Source organism: Esox lucius, chromosome 19, assembly GCF_011004845.1.
Source record: "Esox lucius isolate fEsoLuc1 chromosome 19, fEsoLuc1.pri, whole genome shotgun sequence".
NCBI classification, from domain to species: Eukaryota; Metazoa; Chordata; class Actinopteri; order Esociformes; family Esocidae; genus Esox; species Esox lucius.
Window position 1 is genome coordinate 36,603,185 of NC_047587.1, and position 13,333 is coordinate 36,616,517.

Here is a 13,333-nt window from a genome sequence, read left to right on the forward strand (position 1 = left end):
CAGGGACAGTAGAACAGGGACGGCCAGGTGGGCTTCAGGCAGGGACAGTAGAACAGGGTCGGCCAGGTGGGCTTCTGGCAGGGACAGTAGAACAGGGACGGCCAGGTGGGCTTCAGGCAGGGACAGTAGAACAGGGACGGCCAGGTGGGCTTCTGGCAGGGACAGTAGAACAGGGACGGCCAGGTGGGCTTCAGGCAGGGACAGTAGAACAGGGACGGCCAGGTGGGCTTCAGGCAGGGACAGTAGAACAGGGACGGCCAGGTGGGCTTCAGGCAGGGACAGTAGAACAGGGACGGCCAGGTGGGCTTCTGGCAGGGACAGTAGAACAGGGACGGCCAGGTGGGCTTCAGGCAGGGACAGTAGAAATCATCAGGCATCCAGTGTTCAGGGAGTGCAGAAGCCATGTTGAATCACTCTGAAAAATAGATCTTCCAGGTTTTGGGACCTCATGGAGTAAATGTTTTGGAGATGTTGAAAGAGGCTTTGGTATTTCTATCCAGGTCATTCAACAAAATGTTGGTTTTTCTGCTGGAAGGAGGAAAGCTCTTGTATGGTACACTAGAATGAGAAAGTTTGGTACACTAGAATGACAGTATACCGTAAATAATTAAACTAAGGAGCTACATTCAACTCAAGAAGTATTGCACCCTTCTTGAAATTAAACAAAAGTGAATGCAAAAAATAAAAACACAAATGAGACATTTTAAGATAAAACATATGGGGGAACACAATAATTTCTCAAACATTATTTCTTCACAATGTTTCAAAAGTATTGGCACCCAATGGACTGCACGATTTGGATAAAATATTGAATCACGATACTGTATTACAATCAAACATGAGCCTAAACAGCGGGAATGTCACTAGAAAATCATGGATGGGGGGGCTAAGCCTCGTTTTGGGGGTCTGGGCATACTCCCCAAAACATAATGTATTTTTAGAGTAACAATGGGTGTAAAATCAATCAAATTAAGGTTATTTTTTGTCACGGTTGGCTAAAAGTATACCTTACAGTCTCATGTCTCATAGTTTGTGTAAGACACTGATCTAATATGACTTAAATTCTATATAAATAAAGAAATTAAAGTCCACTCTGTCTTCATCCATCCAACACCAACAAAAGTCACAAAAACGGCTGTAATATGTAGCCAAAATAATAATAATTTTGTCAACTACAGTTTATAGTAGCCTAAATGAACATCTACGTACAGTATATTCTGTTCCTAAGCAAGATCTTTCTGAATCATTCTGAATATTTTCAAAAACAGATTTAGTCATTAGCCCATTCATCTCGGAATAAAGTCATTGAAAAATGTATCATAATTAAACATTTAACAACCGGATCTCCATTCCTCTGAACAGAATAAGTTGCAATACGTTAACTTCAAACCCAAACAAACATGAATCTGTGAAACACAGTTTTGCAACTTTCTGATGATTATTAGTGTTAGCTATTAATGGGAAATGAATATTTTCAGTAGTTGGTTAGTGTTGTCGCTAAGAAACACGACTCCCTATTATCGGCCACCATCCCCAATTATTGGCCACCTTACTATTTTGTGGAATTACATTATCATTTATTTTTATTTATATTACAAATGATCGATCTTAGTCTTCTCTCGTGTCTAGATTAAAGTTGTAGCTAGCTTCTTGCCTTCCGGTAAAGAAAAAAAAAGACTGATCACTTTGATATTACATGACTTCTGGTCTGTCGCACAAGTTGAATTTCACTTGTCTAAACAATTTCCAAACATGACATTTTTACAATCTCAAAAATATGTTTTAACCTCCATACATTTCTATAAAAATTGTTGTGGGCTAGCTGAAAGGTTATATTGATTAGCAAAACGTACCGTTGCTTTCCAGTGCTTTTACATTTTGAACTTGAGGATTTACCTCTCCAACCACTAGAAACGTTAGCTACAATTTACAGACGACAGCTCGTGTCCGATGAGAGTTACAATTCTATACAATTTATATACAATTTGTAAGAAGTTTAGATGTGATGGAAAGGTTGACAAAAAAAGAAATCGCAGAGAAAATAATTTACGGGGGGCTAAAGCCCGTCCCTGCTAAACAGCATAGGTAATCACACTTAAAATAGAGTTAATAGCTGATGATGATAATTTGCAATTCATTTGAATAATTTTTTTTAGTTTAAGTGCTTTTGAAACATTTAACACATATTTCCGATTTGAAGGTAGCCTACATCCTTCAGAAACTCTTAGCAACCATGCTGTTGTGCAAGCCTAGCTATGTAGAACGTGCCACTTGCTAGGTTAAATCAGACATTTTAGCTTGCAGTTCCAAACTAACATTGGAAATCCATTAAGATGAATCAACTATAAGAAAATAGTCAATTTTCATGACTTCAGAATTATAAGGAAGTTCCTGTGCTCACAGCCCAGCACTGTGCAGCTCGATTGGCATTATCCAGAAAACCCCAGAATTGGCAGGTCCACCATTGGCGCCCCATTCTCTTCACAGATGAGACCAGGCGTGACAGATGTGAAAGAGTCTGGAAACGTCGTGGTAAACATTATGCTGCCTGCAACATTATCCAGCATGACCGGTTTGGCGGTGGGTCAGTAATGGTCTGGGGAGGCATATCCTTAGAGGGTCACACAGACCTCCATGTGTTAGCCTAGTCAACGGTACCCTGACTGCTGTTAGGTACCGGGATGAAATCCTCAGACCTCACACTGGTGCAATGGGCCCTGGGTTCCTCCTGGTGCAGGACAATGCCTGCCTCGTGTGGCCAGAGTGTGTAGGCAGTTCCTGGATGACGAAGGCATTGATGCCATTGAATGGCCCTCAGGTTCCTCAGACTTGAATCCAAATGAGAACCTCTGGGATGTTATGTATCGGTGCATCTCATGCTGCCAAGTAGCGCCGCAGACTGTCCAGGAGCTCACTGATGCCCTGATCCATGTCTGGGAGGAGATCCCCCAGGACACCATCCGCCATCTCATCAGGAGCATTTTGGGAGTGCATACAGGCACGTGGGGGCCATACACACTACTGAGTCACATTATGAGTTGCTGTGATGAAATTCACACAAGTTGGAACAGCCTGTGATTTCAATTGTTTACTTTGATTTTCAGTGAGAGTTTGAATCCAGCCCTTAGTAGGTTGGTGATTTTGGTTTCCATTGACCTTTGTTACATAATTTTGTTCTCAATGAATTACACAATGTACTGTAATGATTTTGATATTTAATATATTTAATTCATTGAGAACCGTCCCCTTAAAACGTGCACCAAAACATGGTTTCCACTACACAGATGTTCAGAACATTTACAAATGATTCCCACTAAATCTGAATTGTATTGCAATCTTGATAGAAAACACAATGTTTACACTGCGCAGTAATACTGTTTGGCTTTTTGCTAATATTTAAAATCTGTATGGCTCAAGACAGTTGATCATTATTTTCAGGAACCACTCATTGCCACCATTGAATCAAGCACTCATAATGGCCCTAAATAGAAAATTCTATTCCCTCTATTATTTATGTAAATGATATGATCAAGTTAGTTATTGCCATTCCCTATGACCTATGTGGTATTAAATTAATCTGAATAACTAGTCAGCTCTGTTATACTTGTATTTAGTGAGTGCGGATGTACCACCACTATTTACCAAAGAATGGCTGAAGTTAAAGTTAAACAGGTAAGAGATGAAGACTGTATAAAGAGCAGATGCAGACATCTATTCTTTCATTGCAACCCCCAATCAGGGACTTATTTAGACATGTGACACCAAGTCGGTGCAGTTAATGATGAGGTAGGACAGAAAACCAGCAGGCTCCAGTGCTTGTAGGGGAAGATCTGAACAGTCCAGATTTAGAGGCTGAATTGCAGACCCACATTCGGGCTCTCCAAATGACAGCTATTTTCATCATTGATTAACCTGTTGATTACCACTTTTAGTTGTTTAAAAAAAACACTCGAGCATCAAATGCAAGTAATTTTTACTAAAATGTTAAGGCTGAGTTCGGTCTCTGCATCCAAATAAGAGAAACATGAGTTTTCACAGTGACCCCCAGCTGACCCGCCTGCGATGTGTCACGTTACGGGGTTGGCGCTCTCGTCTACTAAGGTTGTGGGCATCGTTTTCTATGTCTGAAAATGTCACCAATATTTTTACGGTACAAAGTTTAATCTGCTCATGACCACTGTCCGATGACCACAATTCTGTGTATGTACAGAGGTTCCATCTGTCTTTGTATGTTGAAACATTAAAAGCATAGCCTGGGCAGTACTTTTCAAACTGTCAATAATAGGACCCATACTCACCTCAGTGTCTCCAATTTTCATCGTAGATCATCTAGCACAAGAAAGCAAAGAGAAGGCTCACACCTAATTCTTATGTGTTACTCCCACTCAGATCCAGCTCTTTCAAGTTGGAGGGGTTTGACTTTAAAGCTGAAGCCAGAGAAGCACAGCTTTTCCCAGTTACTCTACACCCTGACAGATTGCACAAATAAGAGTTAAGTTATTCACCAGCTCAAGGAACTGAGCGTGCACATTTCAGGTATAGCACATAATATCACATTCAAAATAAAAAAGCAGTAAGAGGGAATTTCTACCAGAATCGTAAGTTTACATTATGGGAAACCAATAATGACTATTCAGCCTAAGTTAGAAAGTTTGCATCAACATAGAATACAACTACTACAAAATACAAAGACAGTACACAAATATTATTGTTCTTTGTCCTATTGTGGGATTCAAATTTTAGGGCAAAGTTCCCCATCACAAAACACACTGGGAAAAAATATTATAAAATGTTTTAGTACGCCAAAGAGCCAGTCATGTTTAGCATATAGAATGTAGGATAATTAACATGAACATTTACATTGACTTGTTACTGTTAATGCACGGTGTCGATGCACAATTCCTTCAAAACAAATGGTCAGTGGGTAAGTTATACACCACACACTTACATTTTGCCCAGAGGCAGTAAGATTGTGTAATTATTTAACCATAGGCGTAGTTCTTTAAAACCTGTGTGAGCCCAGTGGTCCCACAGAGGGCGGTACAATGGTTCTTGTGACTCCTTGAGGATTTTGCTCTAGATTTATTGGTTGAGTGAGCAGCACAATCAGACACAGTCACTGGATGTGCTTCAGAAATCACATCGACTCTCAAATCTGCTGGAAGTAACTTCTTCATGGGAACATATTGTATATCATGAAATTGGGTGAAAAAAATAAAAAGTAAACAAGGGGTTAAACCTTCACGTTTGTGGCCTAGAGTGGTCCACTGGTCTAAGCTGCTGCCTCCAGTGGCCTTGTACTGCTGGGTTTAAATCCATCCCACTCTCTCAGCAAAAACATTCTTAGTTGCTGATTAACTCTGGGGTTAGTTACTCCTCATGGCTACTTGGGCGTTGATGAGCTCAGTCAAAAGCGAATAAATGATGTGTAATCCTGTAGTGCTTTAAACCATTTAGACGCCCCAGAAAGGATTATTTATGAACAGCAATTCCATCTGCCCAAAATGCGAAGGCTGGAATTGGGTATAGCATTACCATTTCATTATACAGATAACAAAACAATTAACATGAGTAGGTTTCATGTACTGCAGTTCACTACTAGAACACCAGGAGGTTCAACTGACCATGCACTGTCTGAGTCTGTATCAGACACAATATCTGCTGTTGTGTTGCGTCAGACATGGTAGGTAGGATAATTATGACCCCAGAGACACATCTCTCTACCACGCAAGGAGCGACAGGAGCAGCCATGCCGGATGAGAGCCTAGCGAACGACCTGCTGCTGCAATCCCCTGCAATCCTTCCACCGCCACTGCCAAGTGTTGCCTAGAAACAGCGGTCACCTAGACCACCATGGTTTTGGGAAGTCTGAAAGAGATGCTGAGAATGATATAGATAAGCTGATGAAAAGAGAAAGATGGTAAGACTGAGAATGACAGAAGACAAAGTTAAAGATGAGAGAAATGTTGAGATAGGCAATGAACAGAGGAGGGTTGAATACATCATTACCACCTGCAACACAAAACAATGCCATCCTACAGCAGCTGATAACAGACTTATTCACAGATGAGGAAGAATTTAATTCAATATTCATTAGTGATATATGGAAGCTTGAACGAATTATAGACCGCCCCCGCACCTGACAGATGTGTTTCAAATTTCTTGGCAACACTTGATTGTTCATTTCCTTGTATAAAGTAAAGATTTGTTCATTTGTACATATCTTATTTATTAACACATTATTAGTGAGATTATGTGTATTGCATTGTCTTGAGGCAGTAAAAAAAAAAGAGTAGTCGTTTTTGCTGAAGAAGCAGTTGGATTTGAAGCTTAGACCACTGGTCCGCCCTAGGACACCTTTCACAGCAACAATGAACAATCCATCATACTGGACCTAGCAGATTATTGAAGTAAATTCAGACCATTTTAAGTCACGCCAAACTATTTAATGAACTAAGGATCCCGCTCTGACTGTTGTGTATGTTAAAGCAGGTCTTAAGAATAATTTTTCAGTTGGCCTACTCTTACTTTTTAAATACAATATACAGTACCAGTCAAAAGTCAAAAAGTGAAGATTTAAAAACTATGAAATATGATATGGAATCATGTAGCAACCAAAAAGGAAAACCCCAGGAAAGGAAGATCCAGCTGGCATGATAATGGTTTCCTGTTCGCTAGATAGCCATCAATGAGTCTCTGAAATATGACAATGCATCTTATGCAATAGATAGCCCAGATAACTGCCGGTCAGTATGCTTGTAGTTGATAATGATAGATCCTAATGGAGTTGTAGAACCTATATTCAACTCGCTGCAGATAGGTGGCGTTAAAGTGGTGTTAAAGTTGCATAGTGCACCTTTAAATGCACATCAGATTGCAGCCCATAATAATGCTTCACAGAGTTTAAGTAACAGACACAGACACTCAAAATCAACTGTTCAGAGGAGATTGCGTGAATCAGCACTTTTGTCCAAATTTGAGATTTTGGTTCCAACGGTTGTGTCTTTGTGAGACAGACTGGGTAAACGGATAATCAATCCATGTATGGTTTCCACAATGATGCAGTTAGAATAAGGTGTGAAGGTGTGGGGGTTCTTTGCTTGTAATACTGTCTGTGATATATTTAGAAATCAAGGCACACTTAACCAGCATTGCTACCAAAGCATTCTGCAGCGATATGTCATCCCATCTGGTTTGTGCTTTGTAGGACTATAATCTGTCAGGACAATGACTCAAAACACACCTACAGGCTGTGTACGGGCTATTTGACCAAGGAGAGTGGTGGAGTGCTGCATCAGACGACTTGGCCTACACAATCCCTCAACCTCAACCCAACTGTGACTGCAGAGTGAAGGAAAAGCAGCCAACAATTGCTCAGCATGTGAGCACTCCTTCAAGAATGTTGGAAAAGCATTCCAGGTGACTACCTCATGTAGCTGTTTGAGTGTGCAAAGCTGTCATCAGGGCAAGGGGTGGCCACTTAAAAATATGTTTAACACTTTATTCTTCCGTATCTGTTAATTAATAGTTTTGATATTTTATAGTAGAAATAAAGAAATACCCTTAAATGAGTAGGTGTCCCAAGTTTGACTGGTACTGGACATACATTCAGAACAGGAGCAGCCATTTGACTGGTACTGGACATACATTCAGAACAGGAGCAGCCATTTGACTGGTACTGGACATACATTCAGAACAGGTGCAGCCACGCTGCAGCTTTTAGACTTCCACAATGGTTACAGGAAGTAATTGTGGGAAGATCAAATACCTTCAGTAATTCTAACTTGTTTTTAGAGACAATATACGTTTTTGAAGAAAGTGCAAGGGTGCCTGTACTTTTGGCCACGACTGTATATGTATGGTCACAAGTAAATGTAACTTATATGGTTAGCAACTACAAATATGTACTTCAACCAAAAGTATATAGTAATGACCTCATTATATGTACCCCCTTATATGGTAAGCACCTACAATATGTACTTTATCCACATGTATATAGGTATAACCTCATATTGTACATAGTGTTTTTGATTGTATTTACTGTGTAACTGAGTGTTGTCTTGCAACTGATACATCATATGCAAAGCCTCTCATTGTAAACGAGAGATTGTTCTCAATTAGCTTACCTGGTTAGTTTAAACAATTGTCTTTTACATACATTTTTTGTCAGAATCCCACTGGTTGTTGTTCACCAGTTGTATTAGGGTGAACAACGTCGGATCAATAAGGCAGTAGAAGTGACTGTCGTGACATACCAAGTGCAAAACATCACAACACCTAACAAGAAAGAATGACGGCGACGCATTGGTCACAACATGAGTCACTTGCTGGTGAGCATTGCAAAGTCATATCAGCAGTTGCTCAGCCTTACACCATTCAGCGGATAGCTTCTCTGTGGCGTGTTGTGTGTCAAGGGTACATGCTAATTGATTTCTTCTCCTGGGAAGTAATTTCATCATATTCTTGTTTTTAACCCTTGTCTTACACGACCATTGCAGTAGTATCTCTGAGGAGGTAGGACATCTCTAAGGACTATTTCCTACAAAAGGGAGCGAGTAAATCTAGGAGTGGGTTGGAGGGGTGAGATCAGTGTATGTAAGTAAATAAAGTAAATAAAGGTGTGATTGAGAGGTATTGGTGAAATAAGTAGGTGACTATGTTAATGATATGGATGGTGGAGAAAAGGTAAATTAATAATGGGACTTTTATTCTGAAAGGTGCGACATCAGAGATTATAAACAGCATAGTAATGGGTAGATTAGAACTGGCACAAAACTCTTAACGTCATTCTCTATGACTCAGGTCAGCTCTATTATACTATATTTCTATCTGCAGCATTGTGACGTTTCAAATGACATGGACACACACTAAGTGACCAGTTATGTATCCTATTTGCTACACATGAAATGGTTGTGCCCACAAAAAGCTTTAAATCTACATGCTACATTGTTCTCTTTTGTTATATTTACTGAATTCTGTCCTACAGTGCCAGAGATGTAGACTTGGCTCCACACAGGAGGATACCTCACACTAAAATATTCTAATAATTTCTAATTTCCTAATGGACATGTGAAAAAGTTCAACAGTAGCATAAAAGGAGGAATGTGCAAGAAAATGCCTTTGTATTAAATGAGAAGGTCCTTCACTGGTCTTCTAACGGGGGGTCCAAAAATAGTGACATAGACAAATGCAGTTGACATAAGTACACATTTTGTTACATATTGGAAGTGTGGCTGCTTATGGAAATATTGGCTAGGAAACATGAGTAGGCTATTCAGGATGGACAGGACACTATTCCACTAGCCTCCTACCGGATTGGAAACCACATGGGAATACGGGGGAGTGGAGCTGTTAAATTAAGCTTTTTTTTTTTTGCTGAATTACATAAGAAAAAAATGAAATCCCACAAAACGGTGTGTGTGTGGAGAGAAAATAATAAATCAGTAACAGGACACTTTTTCTGACCACTGAGGGGAAAACTGTTTGCTGTCACTTTGGTCTGCTTGTTAAAAATGAAGAATCTAGATCAATGTAGACACTGAATATGAATTATGGTGTGAAACTACTATTTATTAGCTACGGTATGACCACAGATAGCACCTGCTAATTAATCATGTTAGTTCTAAACACCACTGATCTGAGTTTACATTTCAAACAGATACCTATTACAACAATACAAAAACCAGCTCCATAGGGCATTAATAAATTAGATTGCTGGGTCAGGCTGCAAGGCATACAAAATAATATTACAAACATTCAGTTTGAGGTTAATAACTATATGCAATATGAAATCAGTGCAACAGTCGCATATGAGTGTTGAGGTACAGTGCATGAAGAATTTGTTAGCAAATTCTATGGTCCTAAGTATAGGACCAACATCTTTTCATAAATAATTGACCTATAAACATGTGTTGCATTGCAACCAATCAAAAGTTCTCGTTAGAAAATGATGGTAAAACATTTAGGTTGAGAGTTCGTGAATTAGAGATTGGCCCGAATCTTCTCTCTGTGTGATTGACTGAAGCAGTAGCCAATAGCCTGCTCAGTTTCCTGGATTCTCCTTCGGAAACGGTCTCTGTCACGGGCTAGCTCTTCCCATGGGCCTTTGCGAGATGCCTGACGAGCAAAGGGCCAAGTATGCATCACATGGACTTGGACCAGTGGAGAGAACCGCACCTAAAACACACAAGTATGTCAGATTATAATGGAACAGAAGGAGTTCTGCAAATGGTGTGTTGAGTGTCCCTATATTTTAAGCACAGAAAGTTACTCAACCACTTGAGTATCAATAAGAACACTTCAAATAACAAATCAAGATTGATTCTGTACTACTTATAGCCTACTCTCATCGCTTGCAATAATCAGGCCAAATCCAAATAAACGATAACCACTTCTCAGAAAGTTTCTTGTTTAGTAACTTGGTGTAAAATCAAAACTGCTGCTGTCCTGCATATTTCACATAGTTCCAAAAGTGATGCAGTTTCAGTGTTTAACATGAGTGTGCTTAACAGACCTATACTGAATGCCTAAATTGGTGTCAGATGGTACTTTAAAAGGTACCAAAAACAATTTGACTGCCGTGTTGTCAGTCTTACTCATACAATCCCAATTAACTGCAATGGAACCCTCTGATGACTCTTGTATCACATGACAAGGTTAGTCATGACGACCTCTGTTGTTGCTAACCAACCATAAACAAGGGTTCGGAAACGTACGCAAATAAGGCATGACTTAAGCATAAGTTACACTGACAGGTCAACTGTCAGTATAAGTGACAACCTTAATATCACATTATAAAATTTGATGTTATTACTGAATATTTCTGACCTAATATTCAAGTAGCATAAAATGGTCTGGTATTATTCAATTGTGTAAATTTGAGCTATAAATAGTACATCCAGTTTTACAGCCCGTTCACATCCTCCAAAAAAGCATGCACAATCAAATGCTTATTTGGAAGATATGAATGGGCTGTAAAACATCTAAGGTGGTAGAACCAGAATCACAACAACTGACTGAGGGTTGTGGAACATGGAGAAATTACCTTTTTCTGAGCTTGGCTGTCCTTCTGCTTTGTCGCTTCAGTTTCGGGTCTCCTCCAGGGCACCACTGTAGTAGCTGGGTGGGAGTGCTGCTTCCGCTGCTTTTTGGGCAGAAGAGGCCTTCTGGGAATGGGTGCTCGGGGGCTTTCTGCCACAAAGTCTCTTTGCTTTCCCTGGTTGTGTGCTGCCGGTGTGGGGCAGCTCTGTAGGGCGAGTGGGTCGCCTTTTCTAAAAACAGGTGGGTCTTCAGTTATAGGAGATGTCTGGAGGCAGGCACGGAAGTTCAGAGGGTGATAAGGGTCATGGTTTTGGGACAGGGACCGCCAAAGCTTCTCCTCCACATCATCCTCTGAGGAGAAAGTGTCCACGGTCTCTGTGTCAGAACACGTGGTTAGGGTTGAGAACGTTTCTGGCTCTGAGGAGAAAGTGTCCACGGTCTCTGTGTCGGAACACGTGGTTAGGGTTGAGAACGTTTCTGGCTCTGAGGAGAAAGTGTCCACGGTCTCTGTGTCAGAACACGTGGTTAGGGTTGAGAACGTTTCTGGCTCTTGGGAGTATGTAGTTGCTCTGACTGTGTGTGGGATTGAGCTTTCTACAGTAGCTGTGAAACACATTGGGTTGTATGGATCGGCCGGATTGGTGAAGAGCTCCCAGAGCCTCTCGCTCTCCTCTTTGTCTAGGTCTGCGCATGAGCCATCAGAGCTGCCCCAGCTGCTCTCGCTGTCTGAACGACTGGCCCAGAAGTTCAAGCCACCAGGGGTCTCATGAAAAGCTTCCCCGGGCCCACTGCCCTCACAATCTTCATTTATTGACTTCCCCATATTGGAGCAGGTTGAAATGCAGGCAGAGAAAGAGAAGGGGTTGTAGGGGTCACTGGATATTGACAGGGACTCCCAAAGTGCTTTACTGTCCTCGTTGTCAAATTCGTTTGTGTTTCTCTCACTGTCCTTCCCCCAGTTAAGATCTGTATCCCCCTCCACGGTGTCAAAAACGTTCTCGCCACACATATCACCTGCACTGGAGCTGTGGTCAGTGCTGCTCACAAACAGATTCCAATCCCCTGGAAAGCCAAGTTTCCAGCTTGGGTGGTGTCCAAGGCAAAGTCCATCGTCGCTATCCATCGTGGCACGGGACACGAAGTCGTCCACCAAGCCGCAGCACAGATCCTCAGCCCTCAGGCTGGATAGAAGAGCACCTGCGTGAGAATTCCCAGAGAAGTTTTCGCCCACGTCTCCGCAGAAATTCGATAAGGGGTTAGAGCCAGCAAGCATAATGCTTTGGTCACTGTCAAACAATGACGAGAAGAGAAAGGATTCGGCTGGATTTGCTGCCGTGGTCATGTGTTGGACGTGTTGACCAGTCTCGTCCGTGATTCTCAAATGGACTTCAAACCTGAACATCTGGAAAACTATTAAAATAAAAAAAACAAAGTTAAGGCTTACAATTTATATTTTGTATGATGAAACCATAGGCGGTATAAATTAAACAACGCTAAAAAGTTAAATCAGACGCCAAATATGGTATCAGTTCTATAACCGTAATATGGCGTCACTTGTCTGCACACGACACGTGTAGGTCCCTGTCTGGGCTTCTAATTCACTGACATACTTGGTCAAAACTAAAGTTACACACTTAATATTTACATTTGGATAGGGCCTGTAGTACCAAATTACCTGACAAGCAGCTGTAGTAAATGACCTGGACCAACAGCCGAAGGTTTTCCCAGAGTACCGTCAGTATCTGCTTCGTCCACGGTATAAGTGCCATACCTCCGTCGCCAAACCTCTCCATCGTATTACGATGAGAACTCCTCATAGTACTAACACGCGAAGCCATTTTCCCGATCAACAATTACATTTATTCCTCACGTATTCAGATATTCTTCGTCAAAAGCCACAAATAGACTACACTCCGTCTTCAGCTGAACTGTATGTAAAGGCTTCATTTTCCACCTCTAATGTATTTCTTCGAACTTCGAAAATCTCACATGTTGAGTAGCGTCTCCATATCTTCAATGTTGTTGTCGTCGTTGTAGTAGAGTGAATGAGCATTACGTGTGACACGCTACCCTAAAATAAACAAGCCATGTCGTCGTAACTCACTATGATTGGCCAAGTCAAGCGTCTGTCACTAATCTAACTCCTCCTTCAAAAACATTCCAAATTACGTATTTCAATGACGCATGGAAAGTGCCCGTAAGTTCCCCATCCGACTGAGGTCTGCGCTTTCGGTCAGTACATTTTTGACAAAACGACCAAAGCATTCACCTTCAGGTCATGTCATTTGTACAT

The 13,333-nt window shown here is 41.1% G+C and overlaps 1 protein-coding gene across 1 annotated transcript; it reads right to left on the bottom strand.

The window, feature by feature from the left end:
- Positions 1–9,549: 9,549 nt before the first annotated feature.
- Positions 9,550–13,315, bottom strand: ppp1r15b (protein phosphatase 1, regulatory subunit 15B). The gene is made up of 3 exons (XM_029115226.2): positions 12,716–13,315; positions 11,045–12,450; positions 9,550–10,176 (listed from the first exon to the last, which is right to left on the bottom strand). The coding sequence occupies exons 1-3, from the start codon at positions 12,876–12,878 to the stop codon at positions 9,982–9,984; spliced, it is 1,764 nt and encodes a 587-aa protein (XP_028971059.2). The 5' UTR covers positions 12,879–13,315; the 3' UTR covers positions 9,550–9,981.
- Between the last annotated feature and the right edge of the window lie 18 nt (positions 13,316–13,333).